An 18,761-nucleotide genomic window follows, 5' to 3' on the forward strand; every position below is an offset into this window, starting at 1 on the left:
TTTGTGTAGTACACTTCAACATAGAGTGCCTACTTGAATGATGTGACTTGGTAAGTATTGTATGAGTGTCACCAGTTTTGTTATTTAAATTAATTAATTTATTGAGTGGTACAGTGTGGAGTAGGCCCTTTGACCCGTGCCACCCCGGCAACCCCCAACAAACTCAATTAACCCAAACCTAATCATGGACCAATTTACAATACCAATCATCCTTCCCTGTATGCCTTTCGACTATGGGAGGAAACCGGAGGACCCAGGGAAAACTCATGCATTACATGAGGAGGACGTACAGAGACTCCTTACAGAACGGCGGCGGAATTGAACTCCGAATCCCGGAACATCCCCAGCTGTAATTCCAATCACACTAACTGTTACACTACTGTGGCACCACAGATACGTGACAAATGTACAAAGTAGGCCTTAACCGTGCTGGACTTACTTCACTGATGTGTCCCTTATTGTCCTTGAAAAAGGTGGCAGTCCACCATTTTGAATTGTTGCTGAGCCTTCCCTTTCAATGTTGTTGTGAGGAGAATTTCAGGGATTACATTTAACAACTATGAAGTAAGATTCTACTTCATGGATCATTCTTCCATGTTTCCTTATACTCTTCAGGTCCTTTTTTGAAAACCGGTTTCCATAGATGTGCCACCCACCCTCCATGAACTCTCTCCACCTCTCTTTTCCTTCCTTACATTCTTGTCTGTCCCAATATCCTGTTTTGTTGCTCAGTATCAAATTCGATTTGAAAGTATCTCTATGAAGGCCTTTGTTCCTTCTTACAGTTACAGGGCATTGTAAACATTCAGGCTGTTCTTCATGGCACAAAGTAAACAACTGAAATTTAACCTCAATGGATGAGCTTGACAGGTTGTTGGTGTAACCTTAAATGTTTTCCCGCAGAAGAGGGCAGAGAGCTTGACCTTCAGTCTGAGCTTGTTTTAAACAGTTTGTATCATCCAGGTTCATAGCTTGAACAAATAGTGACTTGTTAAGCCTCTACACTGTGCGCATTGTGATATTTCTTCAGTAGCAAATCCAGAGAGGCAACAAAGTCAGTGTCAAAGTTCAGGCAAAGATCAAAAGTTCCAGAGAAATCCAAAAAGCAGAACTGGAAAACAGGTGGAGTCGATATTCAGACAGAGTTCAAATACGAATGCTGGAAAGGCTCAAGAAAACTCATTGGCACAATCTGGCAACAAACAGGTGAAAACACAGGACTGAAATACACTGAGCAATGAACAGAGAGGCAGATGATAGGTGGAGAACAATGAGATATGGGTGGCAGCAAAACAAGTAATAATGAGAAACAGGTGAGAGACGGAGTACTCAGTAATACAGGAGCCGGAGTAGAGCAAGAGCGGGGACAGGAGCAAATGAGAGCTTGAAAACAAATGAGCACATGGCAATATGAAACCCCAGACTGATGGCCGGGGGGAAAACACACAAAAAGACAAAGTTAAACTGGAGGTACTGACAATGACTGGAAAATTGCAAATGTCACTCCACACTTTAAGAAAGGAAATTACAGACCAGTTAGTCTGAAGATGTTGGAGTCAATTGCAATGACTGAGGTTATGGAGTACTTGATGACACAGGACAAGATAGGATGAAGTCAGCATGATTTCCTTAAGGGAAAACCTTGCCTGATTAACTTGTTGGAACTCTGAGGATATTAAAATAGGATAGATGATTCAGGGGATACAGAGGATGTTGTATATTTGGACTTTCAGAAGGCTCTGACAAGGTGCCACACATGAAGCTGCTTACCTAGGTGAGAGCCCACGGTATTACAGGAAAGTTACTAGCATGGTTAGGGCATTGGCTGATTGGTAGGAAGCAGTGAATGGGAATAAAAGGATTCTTTTCTGGTTGGCTGTCAGTGACTAGTGATAGTCTGTAGGGACTGGGGTTGCGACCACTTCTTTTTAGGCTGTATATCAATGATTTAGATGGTGCAGTAGTTGGCTTTGTTCCCAAGTTTGCAGATGATATGAAGACTGGTAGAGGGGCAGGTGGTGTTGAGGAAACAGGAAGGCTGCAGAAAGATTTAGATTAGAAGAATGAGCAAGGAAGTAGCAAATGAAATACAATGTTGGAAAGTGCCTGGTCATGCACTTTGGTAATAGAAATAAAAGTGTAGACTATTTTCTAAATGGGGAGAAAATTCAAAAATCTGAGATGTCCAGGGCCTCGGGAGTCCTTGTGCAGAATACCCTAAAGGCTGAGACAGTTGTCAGGAAGGCAAACACTAAGTCAGCATTAATTTCAAGAGGTCTAGAATACAAGAGCAGGGATGTGATGCTAAGGCGTTATAAGGCACTGGTGAGGCCTCACTTTGAGTATTCTGAACAGTTTAGGGCTCCTTATCTGAGAAAAGATGTGTTGGCATTGGAGAAAGTTCACAAGGATAATTCCAGAAATGAAACGGTTATTATTTGAGGCACGTTTGATGGCTCTGGGCCTGTAGCTGGAATTTTGAAGGATGGGGGGGGGGGGGGGGATCTCATTGAAACCTTTTGAATGTTGGAAGGCCTAGACAGCAGAAGTGGAAAGGATGTTTCCCATGGGGGAAGAGTCTAGGAAAAGAGGGCATAGCCTCAGGATAGAAGGGTATCCATTTAAAACAGAGATGCAGAGAGATTTTCTTAGCCAGAGGGTGGTGAATTTGTGGAATTTGTTACTACAGGCAGCTGTGGAGGCGAGGTCATTGGGTGTATTTAAGGCCGAATTTGATAGGTTCGTGATTTGCCAAGGCATCAAAGGTTATGGAGAAAAGACCAGGGGAGTGGGGGTAGGTGGGGAAAAAGGGATCAGCCATGACTGAATGGTGGAGCAGGCTGGATGGGCCAAATGGCCTAATTCTGGTCCTATGTCTTGTGGTCTTATATGTTAATTGGTCACATGGAGGTAATTCAGTGGGCTCATTGGGCCAGACGACCTGTTATTGTGTATTTCTAAATAAAAATAACTTCCAGGTCTTTATTCTGTAAGCTCCAATACAGCAAAAGCTTTTAAAATGTGTTATAACATCACAGAGTAATCTCATTGTACAGCACAAGGGATAGATTAGCTACGGACTTGATGCAGGTAAGTAGGACCAGTGCAGAAGAATGTAATGGGTGCACATGCTGGGTCAAAGCGTTCTTTCAGAAGTCAAGAAACAGGCTCTAAACTTGTTGCTTCACCATCATTTTACTGAGCATTAATAGAACAAAGAAAATTGAGGAATGGACAGTAACAGGAACAGAGGCTAACAGCAGAAGGGAGTTTGAGGAGATTTGATCTGTTACCAAAGACACTTGCAAATTTCTACAGATGTACAGTGGAGAATAAGAACTGGCTGCATCATTATCTGATATGAGATGCGGGTGCGTAACTACTGCACAGGATCAAAATAAGCTGCAGAGAATTGTAAAAACTCAGTTAGCTACATCATGGGCACAGCTTCCTAGTATCCAGGATATCTTCAAAGAGCGATGCCTCAAAAAGGTGGCATCCGTCATTAATGACCCCCATCACCCAGGTCATGTCTTGTTACCATCAATCAGGTGGGAGGTACAGAAACCTGAAGGCACACACTCAACGATTCAGGAACAGCTTCTTCCCCTCTGCCATCTGATTACTGAATGGACACTACCTCACATTTCTATATTTTGCTCTACTTATTTAATTTACCTATTTAATATATACACACTTACTGCAATTTGCAGTTTCTTTTCCTATTATTATGTATTGCATTGTATTGCTGCTGCAAAGACGACAAATTTCACAATAAATGCCGGTGATATGAAACTTGATTCTGATTCTGAAGTAAAAAAAGAGAAAAGATAGCATCACCACGTGGTCAGCTCATTTTATGGAGGCCCTCTGTTGGTTGAGGTCGATCATGGATATTGTGTTCCAGGGGACTCTGCGACGCACAAGCCAGGGCAGTATGATATGGAGAGCAAGCTGTTGCCCGTGCAGCGGAGAAGTTTCCCGAGCTTTCCAGAATATAAAGAGCTGTAACCATCAGGGAGCACACTGAACAACTTCATATACATACTGTGGCCACTGGGAAGTATACTAAACAGTTAACATTAAGTACAGATTCAAAGTACACTTATTATCAAAATTTGTATGCAGTACACAACCCTGAGAACCGTCTTCCCGCAGACACCACGGAACAAAGCCAAGTTCAAAGAAAACATCAAGCACCTAACTCAAAAAAGAAATTGAGCAAACAGCAACAACTTAGTAACAGATTATTAAACCTTAAACCGCAGTCCTTGAAACAGTGTAGCAACGCTTAATTTAGCACTGCTGTTTGCTATGACAGTCCGTCAAAATCACACAAAATAGCAATAGAAAAACAAATAACTAAAAAGCAAAAACGCATATAAACTGCCGAGCCTCTGAAAACAAGTCCAAACCACAAACTGTACTGACCAAAACTTTCCTGAGACCCAAGACTCCTACACATTCCTCCTGCAGCAGCGAGTGAGAGGGATCAAACGCAGGCAGATGGCGCTGCTGTCTGTAAATAGTTATAAAAAATACTAGAAAATAATTGTTAATCTGCAAATAAAATCCAATTTAACTGTCTAATCCAAGAACACAGAATTAGTGCAGTGAGGGACATGGCTCAGTTCTGGTACTTTATTAAACTAGGAGAGGTTGATGAGAGATAGCAGAAGACAGTGAAACCAGAGCCCTGATATTATTTAGATACTATCTAAATTTGGAAAGAGGGATTTGAGTGTTTTGTTGGCTCATGGATGGACAGCTGAGGCCTATTGTTCTCAACCCCTATGGGAAATGTGGGAACTCCAGAACACTTTGTATGTCCCTGCGGACCCTGTGTGCAGAAAGTACTTCCAGCTGCTTGAGCTCGAGCTCAGGATTTCCAAGCTCGGGGATAACTGAAGTCATAGCAGAGCATCAGGGAGGCTGACGGCTTTTGGAGGCACACGTTCTAAAGGTCCAGAAGGCTCATTTATTATCAAAGTATACATCTCTGAACTCCTTCTTCTCCAGGACGTGGGCATGCCATTGGTGGGCTTTGGAACAAGAGGAGGAAGTTGGAAATGCAGAAGTCCCACCCGCAGAAAAGTCCTCAGAACTGGAAAACACTGCAGTGGTAACAAAGTGAGGGAATTATTCCAATGCCATAGCACCAATGCGCCAGTGAAAGCTCTGGAAGTTTATCGGAATAGGAGTTCCGATAATTAGTCAGACGGACTAGAATTATATGACCTCCATTGTGAATGTTCATATTATATACAGCGGGGTAAAAGACTTCTAGGAGAGGGCAAATAACATTCTACAGACTGGAGAGGGTGACCCAGAAGCTGTAATGTATATCGATGACAAAGACATGAGGATCCACAAGCACAATTTCAGCAGCTAGGAAGATACGAAGGACCTCAAAGGTAGTAATCTCCGGATTTCTTGCTGTGCCATGGACTGAGCATAGAAATACAGAGATAAGGATCATCGATGTCTACCTTGAAGGGCAGTAAAGGAGGGAGGGGGCTTCAAAGTGGATATTCAGGCATCCAGATCAATTCTAGGGCAGGAGGCATAAATTCAACAGGGAAAGGTTGTATTTGAATGAGATTGGGACCATTGTCCTTGTAGGGAAGATTACTAATGTGGTTAAGGAGGATTTATGTGAGTTCAACGAAGAATATGTGTACGTAAACGCATAAAACGTGAACACGGCTGGTAGCAACAATAGATAGTTATGTGGGGAAACGGTGTGATAGGGTGAGGACAGAATGCTTCATATTTATTGATGCAAAGTGTTCAGTACGGATAGGGAAAGGAGAAAGAAAAGCTGAAATGATATTGGAAGACACTGCCCTGTTGGAAGGAAAGGATGTCCAGGACCCATTTTGTTCTGAGAAGGTAAAGAGGTACGATCATGCTTCTTGGGGTATTTTATTGCCTCTCAAACAGTGAAAAAAAACTAGAACAAATCTGAAGGGAAATTTTGGAGATGTGCAGGGAGGTGATATTGTGGGCTAATTGTGGGCATATATTTAATTGGGATGGTCTCAAAATAAAGGAAAGATAGGGGAGAAGAACTTGCTTGATTATATATCCAGGGAGGTTCACAAGGATGACCCGGGAATGAAGCGGTTAACATATGAGGAGTGTTTGTTGGATCTTGGCATGTACTCACTGGAGTTTAGAAGACTGGAGGGGCGGCAGAGATCTCAATGAAACCTTTTGAATACTCAAAGGCCTGAATAGAGTGGAGATAGAGAGAATGGTTCCCACAGTGTGGGAGCAGAGGGAACAGCCTCAGAATAGAAGAACGTCCCTTTAGAACACAGTTGAGGGATTTCTTCAAGAAGAGGGTAGTGAATCTGTGGATTTCATTGCCACAGATGGCTGTGGAGGCCGAATCATTGGGTATTTTTAAAGTGGTGGTTGATGGGTTCTCGATTAGTGGGAGCATCAACAGCTAAGGGGAGAAGCTAGGATAATGGGGTTGAGAGGGATAATAAATCAGCCATAATGAAATAGCAGAGCAGACTCAATGAACTGAATAGCCTAATTCTGCTCCTATGTCTTATCGTATAAGGGGTGATATTTTTTATTGACTGCTTAGTTGCACTAATTTGAACACTTATTACTCTTATTTCGCTATATTGCTAATTTAGTTCAGTTAGTTTTTTATTGCTATAAGATCGTTTGTTTTTGCTTGTTTCGGAATAAAGGATCAAAGTACTTTTTTTTTACTTAGAACTCAGTTACTTGGAAATGTATCATACAGTACACAATCTCTCAGTGGTTTTAGTTTGTTCTCAAGTAACTGCTACAGTTGGGGAGCTACATCATCATGGATTAAAAGCTGCAATGGAGGAGAGGGAAAATGTAGGGCAAAGGGGACTTGAACTCTTCAGTGTGACCTCCCCATTCCCTTGAGTCCCTGCACAATGAACAGGCCTGATCAACTCCTTTGGCATGAGCCACTACAAGCAAGTAACATAAAAATCTACAGCACAAGACATTCAGCCCACAATGCTGTGTCGACCATGTAACCTACTCTAGAAGTTGCCTAGAATTTCGCTACTGCATAGCCTTCTATTTTTCTAAGCTCCTTGTACCTATCTAAAAGTCTCTTAAAATACCCTATTGTATCCACCTCTATCATTTTTACTGGCAGTGCCTTCCACACACCCACCACTCTCTGTGTGAAAAACTTACCTCTGACATGCCCCTTGTACCTACTTACAAGCACCTTAAAACTATACCTCCTCTGTTAGCCCTTTCAGCCCTGGGAAAAAGCCTCTGGTTATCCACACGATCAATGCCTCTCATCATCTTATACACCTCTATCAGGTCACCACTCATTCTCTGTCACTCTAAGGAGAAAAGGCCAAGTTCACTCAACCTATTTTCATAAGGCATGCTCTCCAATTCAGGCAACATCCTTGTAAATCTCCTCTGCACTCTCTCTACAGCATCTACAACTTTCCTGTAATGAGGTGACCAGAACTGAACACAGTACTCCAAGTGGGGTTTACGGCCAGTGATTACAGGTGAATATAGTCCCGCATTTGTTTGGATAACGACAAAAAGTTTATTGGATACCAGTAGGTGCAACATCTCACTAAATATCAAGACACAGGTATTGATCCACTTCACCTTCAGTTCAATTGTTTCCTTCTTTTTCAAGTCTGTGCAGTAAAAGCAAATGTCTTTGGGAAGATTTTTCCCATTTCCTCCCTGTGCCATGCAACCCAGCCTGCACAGACTGTGGCTGAACCCATGACGCTTGCCGGGCAGGTACAGTACACATTTTATTCTTTACATGTGTCACAGCAGTGAGAAAATACACCAACTGAAAAGATGAAGTTTCATTTTAAAACAATGATTAACAGACTTCCAGTTCTTTCCATTACTTAACCAAATCATCTGGGCTTTAACAAAACAAAGAAGTAAAGGTTATATATTTATTTGAGAAGAAATTTGAGGCCACTACGGTTTGATGTATTCTTTCATGACAATGACCAGAATTCAGTGAAGGCATGGCTTTCATTTCCAGTTCTTCAGAATGGCCTCTGCTGAATCCAAAGTACTATCTTGCTGTTTGAAAAAAATTAAAAAAAAACTTTACACAATGTACTAACTAGGTTTGCACAAATATGCATTTGTACTTTGCTCTTCCTGAATTACCAGATGCAGAGCGCGGTTAAATCAATAGACTGACCTTGATAAAGCAGAAGCGAATGTATTTCTCGTAAAGACTCTTGGTTTGGTCACTGACAAATGAGGTCACAGGGATAGCTGCCAGTTTCTGAAAGAAAAAGAAAAGTTCTCAACCGGACATGAAAATGAATGTAAGTCAAGATTTACTTTCAGGTACAATGCCATTTTGGAGAATCATCATTATGTGCCCTGTCGTATTGACGTGAGCAATCATGGTCTTATCTTGGCCTTATCAAAGCACTAAAGCAGTTTGCCGTTCCCTCCTTCTGGGCAGTGTCTTTACAAGATGGATGACCCCAGCCATCATCAATACTCTTCAGAGAGTGTTTGCCTGGTGTCAGTGGTCACATAACCAGGACTTGTGATATGTGACTCATACGACCGTCCACCACTTCATCTGATCCTGATTTTGGGGAGGGGTTAAGCAGGTGCTACACCTTGCCCAAAGGTGATCTGCAGGCTAGTGCAGGGAAGAAGTGGCTTACACCTCTTTTAGTAGAGACGTATCTCCAGCCTGCCACCCATACACATTTCAGTTTTAAAACATCTTCTCTGTACTGCTGACCTTCCTTGCTTCTTTCCTGCTTTTTAGTCATAATAGCACAGAACCAGGCCCTTTGGCTCATCTAGTCTTGGCTGAAATGTTATTCTGCCTAGCCCCATTGATCCACACCCTGGACCTAGCTCTCATACCCCTCCCATCAATGAACTTAAGCAAATATCTCTTAAATGTTGAAAATGAGTCTGCACCCACCATTTCCACCGACAACTCATTCCACACTCACATCACCTCTGAGTGAAGAAGTTCCCCCGCAGGCTCCTTTAAATATTTCACCTCTTACCCTTAACCTATAACTTCTAGTTCTGGTCCCACACAAGCTCAGTGGAAAAAGCTTGCTTGCATTAACTCTAACTATATACCCAATATAATTTTGTATACTTGTACCACTGTCAAATCTCTTCTCATTATCTTACACTCCGGGGAATAAAGTCCTAACCTATTCAACCTTTCCCTACAACTCAGGTCCTCAAGTCCCAGCAGCATCCTTGTAAAAGTTCTCTGTACTCTTTCAGTCTTATTGATCTCGTTCCTGTAGGTAAGTTTTTCCAATTAAAAAATTGGAGTGATATGACTTATCACAAATCAACCCCTAAAACAATTAGAAAACTAGAACTACAAAATAAAAAAAACAGAAAACTCAGTAGGTTAGGCAGCATATGTGGAAAGAGAAACAATGTTGATCAGATCACTTTGACTTTGACCTTCTTGAGCCCTGGTTTCACCCAAACACATACAATTATTTTGGTCTTTCACCATCATCTCTGTAACCTAAAACTAACTCTCTTCCTCCTGGTCCTATGCACCAGTCATACGTACAAATATGCACCAGTCTGGATCGCAGGATCAGTGGTGGAGGGAGTCAGAAGCTTTAAGTTCCTGCATGTTAACATAGTCGATGACCTGCTCTAGGCCCAGTACATATACAGGTTCTAACACAAGGAAAGTGCCCCAGCAGCTTTATTTTTTAAGGAGGTTAAGGAGGTTTACTTGTCACAGAAAACTTCAACCAACATCTACAGATGTCTGGTTGAAAATATCCTGACTGATTGCTTCATGATCTGGGACAGCCAATCAAAGGCACAGGAATGCAAGAAGTTTCCGAGAGTAATGAACTCAGACCAATATGTCACGGGCACACCCCTCCCCCCATTGGCGCTGTGTACAGAAAGTGTTGCTTCAACAAGACAACATCCATCATCAAAGACGCCACCATGTAGACCACTCGGTCTTTTCGCAGCTACCATTGGGCAAAAACACAGAAGCATGAAGTCCCATACCACCAGATTCAAGAACATCCACTTCCCTTCAAACATTCTGGTTCCAGAACTAACTGGCAAAACCCTTAATCACTGCAATATAACAACACCAGGACCACCTTTATCTCTTTGCAGTAAATTAGACTTTTTTATCATTCTAACTGTGCTATTTTTCTAAGGATCGCGTATAATTCATGTTGATATTTTTCTTGTAAATGCTGTTTATATTTATTTATTGAGCTACTATGCCCTTGGAGCTATGCTGCCCAACAATCCCCTGATTTAATCCTAGCCAATGACCAATTAATCTACCAATCCTGATGCTATGTTCATGTGGTCTGCTATTAGACCTCCTCTGTACTGCAACACTTCACTGAGCACCTTGTTCTACCTGGGCACATGGATAAAAGAAAAATTAAGGCCTATGTGGCAGGGAAGGGTTAGATTGATCTTGGAGTAGGTTACGGCTGTACAGTTCTATACACCTTAATGCACAGTTGTGATGCACCTGTATGAATGGTACACAAGTTTTTCGCTGCACCAGAGTAAATGTGACAACATCAAACCAATTTATCAATGTATCTGTGCTTACATGTGCTTTTGCATGTGACAATAAATTTGACTTTGAAATGGTAACTCTGTTTTTCTTTCTTTTCTCTGTTTTTCTATACTTCTGACCCACTGAACACTACCAGTATTTCCATTTTTATTAATGATTCACATTGATGAGTTTTTGTCAATGATGAGAGATTTTAAAGTGGGATGAGGAAGATAGAACAAAAGAGAAAGTTTGTTATAGGGTAAAAACAAATTAAGTGACAGTAATAAAAAAAAGGGTGGTAATTTATAAATGATTTATAGTAAGTATTTTTGAAGTAGGAATTAATATCAACTAGTTTCTGGTCCAATCCATTAGTAGGCCAATGAAGAAAAACCACTTTACCTATAAAACAGTTCTTCAAACACAAACAAGCACTGTTCACAATGTCAATCAAAGCCTTCTGTGACGCTCCACCCTCACCATTCTCAACATCCTTTGTTCCACCAGATTTACAAACTTGCTCTCCGCTCCACATTTACAAATACAATACTGAGCAAAAGTCTCAGGTACCCTAGCAATATTTATGTATCTAAGATTTTTGCACAGTACTGTACTTTGTGAATGCCTTCAAACTATGATTGGAGGAAAGTATTGGTTGGGGGATATCATGGTAGGTTCTTTTGAACACAGAGAGTGGTGGGTGCATAGAACATGCTACCAAGGCTGGTGATAGAGGCAGATACATTAGAAACATTTAAGAGACTCTTAAATTGGAGGGCTATGTGGGAGGGAAGCATTAGACTGATTAGCACAACATATGGCTAAGAAGATGTACGCACTGGTGTATGGCATGTTAGTCTTCATTACTCAGGAGACTGAGTTCCGGAGCTGTGAGGTAGTGTTGCAGCTCTCTGAAACCCTGGTCAAGCCACACTTGGAATATTGTGTTCAGTTCCGGTTGTAGAAAGGATGTAGAAGCTTTAGGGAGGTGCTGAGGAGATTTACTAGGACGCTGCCTGGATTAGCAAGCATGTCTTAAGAGGATAAGTTGAGCGAGTCAGGGCTTTTCTCTTTGGAGTGAAGGAAGATGAAAGGTGAATTGATACAGGTGTATAAAATGATAAGAGGCATAGAAAGAGTGAATAGACAGTGATGTTTGCTAGGGTGGAAATGGCTAATATCAGGGGGCGTCATTTTAAGAAGAGTATTGAGGGAATGTCAGAGACAAGACACGGAGAGTGATGGATGCATGGAACGTTCTGCTAGGGATGGTGGTTGAGGCAGACATATTGTGGGCATTTAAGAAACATGGATAGTAGAAAATTGGAGGGCTATGTAGGAGGGAAGGGTTAGATTGATGTTAGAGTAGGTTTAATGGTCAGCACAAAACTGTGGGTTGAAAGGCCTGTATAGGCTGTTCTATGTTCTATGAAAGCTGCTTAGCTCATTCACTAATGGCTTCGCTACCCATATCAAACCACACTCCACAGAGGCCTGACTTACTAGACATAGTGGCTGGAGAATCATCGCGACCTGCTCATCATTGTCAGTCGTACAGTACTCAGTTCTGCAACTCACTAACTGCATGACTACAGACCCACGTTTTTGTTTACCCAGCAGAAGGGAGGAGTGTGGACTGTCATCTCTTCTGTTTGGGATCACAGGAAACCGTGAGGGGGACGGCCCTGAAACTAAATTTGAAGATACTTCAGTGTGTTTGGTGCATTCAGGGATGAGAGAGCAAAGAGATAGCAGAAAATGAACAAAGGAGAAATCCAGCTGTGAGCCTGGGGAGATATTTGGCCTTAGAGAATCATCTCCCTTCAGGGAGTCAAATATTTTAGATTAGTTACTCCGTATATCCATTCCTCCCTATTCTATGTATAGTGCCACCTGTTATATGTGACCTTCTGAGATTAAATCGAAAAAGCCATAAAATCTACATTGAGAAATACATCAGCTCCATAAAGCTGTAAAAATCTCCAAATATATTGCAAAAAGTTTGGCAGAAAGTGTGGTAATTATGAGCCGCAACTTCTAATGGACCACAAGCCAAATGGATTAGTAGGACAGTAGAATAGTGTTCACTGACAAATTCAACATTGGCCAGAACTCTACCCACTTGGTCTGATTCTCCACAATGCTTAGTATTTCTGTGGGGCTCTTGTTACAGTGTATTTTTCCACATCTGCTGTTAGCACCGGTTAGAAAGCTCTTTTAGCTTGCTGTTATACAGATATCCTGCACACCTGATGTGGACATATATACACTCAGCGGCCATTTTGTAAGCTTTATCTAATAAACAGGTGACCTGACAGAGGTGTGCAAGATGATGAGAGGCATTGACTGTGTGGATAGTCAGAGGCTTTTTCCCAGGGCTGAAATGGTTGCCACAAGAGGACACAGGTTTAAGGTGCTGGGGAGTAGGTACAGAGGAGATGTCAGGGGTAAGTTTTTTTACTCAGAGAGTGGTGAGTGTGTAGAATGGGCTATAAGTAAGCCTAGTAATTTCTAAGGTAGGGACATGTTCAGTACAACTTTGTGGGCTGAAGGGCTTGTACTGTGCTGTAGGTTTTCTATGTTTCTAAGTGGTTACTGAGTGCAGCTCATGGTCTCCTGTTGTTGTAGCCCATCCACTTCAAAGTTCAATGCATTGTGCATTCAGCACTGCACACCTCTGCTGTAACGTGTGGTTTTTTGAATTACTGTCACATTCCTGTCAGTTTGAACTAGTTTCCTCTGATCTCTCTCATTTTCACCCACAGTACTGCCGCTCACTGTTTTTTTTTGTTTTGGCACCATTCTCTGTGAACTCCGAGGGAGAAAATCCCAAGAGTTCAGTAGTTTGTGAGATACTCAAACCACCCCGTCTGGCACCAACGATCATTCCACGGTCAAAGTCACTTAGATCACATTTCTTCCCCATTCTGATGTTTGGTCTGAACGACAACTGAACCTCTTGGCCGTGTCTGCATTGAGTAGCTGCCACACGATTAGCTGGTTAGATACCTTCATTAAAGAGCTGGTGTACAGGTGTACTCAATAAAGTGAGCCTTGAATGTACACAGCAGCAAACTTCACTGCATTTTGAAATGGAGGGGAGATGTGGGGTGAATATTGTGCAGTGAGCTGTTGAAGGGGTGTGTTGGGTTAGACAACTGTTTATATCATCTCTATTTATTATATAATTATTTATGTCATCTGTAAAGAGATTGTATGTTCTCCCTGTGACTGTATAGGCTACATCCAGGTGAGACCATAAGACAAGAAGCAAAATTAGGCCATTTGGCCCATCGAGTGTGCTCTACCATTCAATCATAACTGAGTTATTTATTAACAAACACTCCCAACCCAAGCCTCCTGCATACTCCCTGTAACCTTTGATGCCCTTACTAATCTACCAGAACCTATTAACCTCCACTTTAAATATACCCAAAGACTTGGCTTCCATAACCAACTGCAGCACTTAATTCCACAGATTCACCACCCTCCAGCTAGAGAAATTCCTCCTCATCTCTGGGGTGTATTGTGGTTACAGCACCAGTGACCCAGGTTCAATTCCCGCTGCTGCCTGTAAGGAGTTTGTACGCTCTCCCCGAGACCACATAAGTTTTCTCCAGATGCTCTGGTTTCTGCCCACAATCCAAAGGCATACTGGTTGACATTGTAAATTGTCCCGTGATTAGGATAGGATTAAATCGGGGGATTGCTGGTTGGCACTGCTTGAAGCGTCATCTCTCAATAAATAAAGAAATAATAAATGGATGTCCTTCTATTCTGAGACTATGCCCTCTGGTCCTAGCCTCCCCCACTATAGGAAACATCCCCACCATATCCATTAGCTCTTTCATTGCTCAACAGGTTTCAGTGAGGTCACCCCTCATTTTTCTGAACTGCAGCAAGTACAGACCCAGAGCCATCAAACACTCCTCATACGTTAACCCTTTTATTCCAGAGGTCATTCTCGTGAACCTCCTTTGGATCTCTCTCCAAACCCAGCACTTCTTTTCTTAGATAAAGGGTCAAAATTTCTCACAATACTCCAAATGCAGTCTGACCAATGTCTTATAAATCCTCAGTAATACATCCTGGTTTCTATATTCAAGTCTACTCAAAATGAATGCTAACATTGTACTTCCTTCCCACTGACTCAACTTGTAAGATAACCTGTAGGGACTCCTACACAAGGACACCTAAGTTCCTTTGCACCTCTGATTTTTGAATTTTCTCCCCATTTAGAAAATAGTCTACATCTTTAATCCTTCCACCAACATGCATGATCATACACTTCCAGACCCTTACATTCTATCTGCCATTTTTTTGCTAATTCTCCTAATCTGTCTAATTCCTTCTGCAGACTCGCTACTTCCTCAGCATAACCTGCACCTCCATCTATCTTCATATCATCTGCAAACTTAGCCACAAAGCCATCAATCCCATCATCCAAATAACTTACACGTACTGTGAAAAGAAGTAGTCCTACCCTGTGGAACACCACTTGTCACTGGGAGCCAACCAAAAAAGGACCCCCTCATTTTCACTCTTTCCCTTCTGCCTGCCAGCCAATTTTCTATCCATGCTAGTATCTTTCCTGCAATACCATTAGCTCTTATCTGGTTAAGCAGCCTCACATGCAGCAGCTTGTCAAAGGCCTTCTGATAATCCAAGTACATACCAGCCACCAGTTCTCCTTTGTCTATCCTGCCTGCTATTCCTCAAAGGATTCCAACAGATTTGTCAGACGTGATCTTCCCATAAGGAAACCATACTGATTTTGACTATTTTATCATATGCCTCCAAGTACATCAAATCCTCTTCCTTAATAATGGACTCCAGCATCTTCCCAATCACTGAAGTCAGGCTTTCTTCTCCCTCCCTTCTTAGTGACAATTGCAATTTTCCAGTCCTGTGGAACTACTCCAGAATCTAGTGATTCTTGAGAGGTCATTACTAATGCCTCCACATTCCTTGTGGTTGTTATAGCTGGGTGTCAGTGGTTGGTAGGGATAACCTCCCACTACTTATTCAATGCTCCCAATCACATGCGTCTCAAACTGCCCCTGACAATTAAGCCCAGCACCTGGCCTTCATGTGTGGCTTAGCTACTAGAACTAGGGGACATAGCCTCAAGATTCAGGAGAATAGTATTAGGACGGAGATGAGGAGGAAATGCTTTTCCCAGAGAGTGGTGAATCTGTGGAATTCTCTGCCCAATGAAGCAGTGGAGGATACCTCAGTAAATATATTTAAGACAAGGTTGGATAGATTTTTGCATAGTAGGGGAATTAAGGGTTATGGGAAAAATGCAGGTAGGTGGAGATGAGTCCGTGGCCAGATCAGCCATGATCTTATTGAATGGCAGAGCAGGCTCGATGGGCCAGGTGGCCGACTCCTGCTCCTACTTCTTATGTTGAAAGTGGGTAATGACGGGTTGCTGGCACCTTCAAACCAGTCGCTTAGGGCAGATGGGGCTCATCAGCTGTTTTTGGAAATGTGACTCCGCTCTTTAAGAAAGGAGGAAGGCAGCAGAAAGGAAATTATAGACCAGTTAGCCTAACCTCAGTGGTTAGGAAGATGTCAGAGTCAATTGTTAAGAATGAGGTGATGAAGTACTTGGTGACACAGGACAAGGGGATGCGGAGGATGTTGTATATTTGGATTTACAAAAGGCCTTTGACAAGTTGCCACACATGAGGCTGCTTACCAAGTTAAGAGCCCATGGTATTACAGGAAAATTACTAACTTGGTTAGAGTTAGCTGGCTGATTCATAAGAGGCAGCAAGTGGGAATAAAAGGTTCTGCCGGAGATTAGTGGTGTTCCGCAGGGGTCAGTGTTGGGACCAGTTCTTTTTATGCTGTATATAAATTATTTAAATTATATAATAGATCGCTTTGTTGCCAAGTTTGCAGATGATACAAAGACTGGTGGAGGAGCAGGTAGTGTTGGGGAAACAGGAAAAACGCAGAAGGACGGACAGATTAGGAGAATGGGCAAGAAAGTGGAAAATGAAATACAACGTTGGAAAATGCACAGTAATGCATTTTGGTAGCAGAAATAAATGTATGGACTATTTTCTAAATGGGGAAAAAATCCAGGAACCTGAGATGCAGAGGGACTTGGGAATCCTCGTGCAGAAACACCCTAAAGGTTAGCTTGCAGGTTGAGTCAGTGGTGAGGAAGGCAAATGGCACATTAACATTCATTTCAAGAGGTCTCTAGAATACAAGAGCAAAGGTGTGATGCTAAGGCTTTATAAAGCACTGGTGAGGCCTCACCTTGAGTATTGTGAACAGTTTTGGGCCCCTCATCTTAGAAAAGATGTACTGACATTGGAGAGGGTTCAGGAGGTTCACAAGGATGATTCAGGAATGAATGGGTTATCATACAAGGAATGTTTGATGGCTCTGGGTCTGTACTCGCTAGAATTCAGAAGGATGAGGGCAGATCTCACTGAAACCTTTCAAATGTTGAAAGATCTAAGAGTAGATGTGGAAAGGATATTTCCCATGGTGGAAGAGTCTCAGACAAGAGGGCACCGCCTCAGCATAGAGGAGCGTCCTTTCAAAGCAGAGATATGGAGTAATTTTTTTAGCCAGGGTTTGGTGAATTGGTGGAATTTGTTGCCACGTGCAGCTGTGGAGGCCAGGTCGTTGGTGTATTTAAGGCAGAGATTGATAGGTTCTTGATTGGACATGGAATCAAAGGTCAGGAACTGGGGTTGAGGAGGAGAGAAGAAAAGGATCAGCCATGATTGAACGGCAGAGCAGACTCGATAGGCCAGATGGCCTAATTCTGCTCCTATGTCTTATGGTCTTATCAGGGAGAAGAAAACCTCTGATCTCAAACCTCCGCTGCCTTGTGACCATACCCACTCATGGGGAAGACTATGGGTGTAAACTCCTAGGCAAGATCCAGAGCTGGAGTCCCTTAGGCAGTCCTACATTGAGTTCAATGCTGACTGGCAACTCCTGTGATGCCACTGTATCTGTTTCTGCCGTTCCTTTGGTTTCATCAACTGCATGGAGCGGGGGAGCCTGCTGCACGGACAACAGCTTGCTCTCTGTATCAGTATCATGCTGCCTTGTCTTGTATACTGGCGTACATTGCAGAGGGGCAGAGAGAGAAAAAAGAGTGGGGAATAAATAAACAAACAAATAAATAAGGGATGGGGTAAGAAGGGGAGGAGGGACATTAACGGAAGTTAGAGAAGTCAATGTTCATGCCATCAGGTTGGAGGCTACCCAGACGGAATATAAGGTGTTGTTCCTCCAACCTGAGTGTGGCTTCATCTTGACAATAGAGGAGACCATGGATAGACATATCAGAATGGAAAAGGGACGTGGAATTAAAATGTGTGGCCACTGGGAGATCCTGTTTTCTCTGGCGGACAGAGCGTAGGTGTTCAGCGAAACGGTCTCCCAGCCTGCGTCGGGTCTCACCAATATATAAAAGGCCACACCGGGAGCACCGGATGCAGTATACCACACCAGCAGACTCACAGGTGAAGTGTTACCTCACCTGGAAGTGATCCTTCTCTAGCCTCCAACCTGATGTTTTGGGGATTTGAACATACAAACTTTGATTGCTAGTCAATCACAAGGGTTGAAGAATAATTTCCAAGCATTGTTAAGACATCCACCTTGCTGTACATCCAGAATTACACATAAGCCAGACAAAGCAAGGTCAATCGCTTTAATTCACCACAGATCTGATAGAGGTTTCTTAGATTATGAGAGGCATAGATAGAGTAGCCAGAGAATGTCTTTTTCCCAGGGTTGAAATGTCTAATACCAGAGGGCATGGATTTAAGGTGAGAGGGCTAGGTTTAAAGGCGATGTGACGGGTAAGAGAGTGGTGATGCTTGGAACGCGCTGCCTGGTATGGTGGTTGAGGCAAATACATAAATGTGAGGAAGATGGAGGGATGTGGACATTATGTAGGTAGGAAGGATTAGGGTTTGGAGGTTTTTGAATTACTTTTCATCTGGTTCAGCTCAACACTGTGGGCCTAAGTGACTGTTCCTGTGTTGTACTGTTCTATATTCTAACATAAACCACAATTGTAGGCCATATCTTGGGTAATGATGAGTCTGAGTACAAAGAGGAAATTAAGAACCTGGTGGCATGGTACGAAGACAATAACCTATCCCTCAACATCAGCAAGATGAAGGAATTGGTTGTTGACTTCAGAAGGAGT

General features: G+C 42.5%; 1 protein-coding gene across 6 annotated transcripts in view; it reads right to left on the minus strand.

Moving 5' to 3' along the window:
- Positions 1–7,778: 7,778 nt before the first annotated feature.
- Positions 7,779–18,761, minus strand: part of LOC132401724 (kynurenine--oxoglutarate transaminase 3-like) — a 167,922-nt gene continuing 156,939 nt past the window's right edge. For all 6 annotated transcript variants that reach the window (XM_059983849.1, XM_059983848.1, XM_059983844.1 and 3 more), the window contains 2 exons: positions 8,207–8,293; positions 7,779–8,082 (listed from right to left, as the gene is read on the minus strand). In XM_059983849.1, the coding sequence (XP_059839832.1) occupies positions 8,032–8,082; positions 8,207–8,293 (138 nt within the window). In that variant the 3' untranslated portion in view covers positions 7,779–8,031. The remainder of the gene's footprint in view (positions 8,083–8,206; positions 8,294–18,761) is intronic.

This window comes from Hypanus sabinus, chromosome 11 (assembly GCF_030144855.1).
Source record: "Hypanus sabinus isolate sHypSab1 chromosome 11, sHypSab1.hap1, whole genome shotgun sequence".
Taxonomy (NCBI): Eukaryota; Metazoa; Chordata; class Chondrichthyes; order Myliobatiformes; family Dasyatidae; genus Hypanus; species Hypanus sabinus.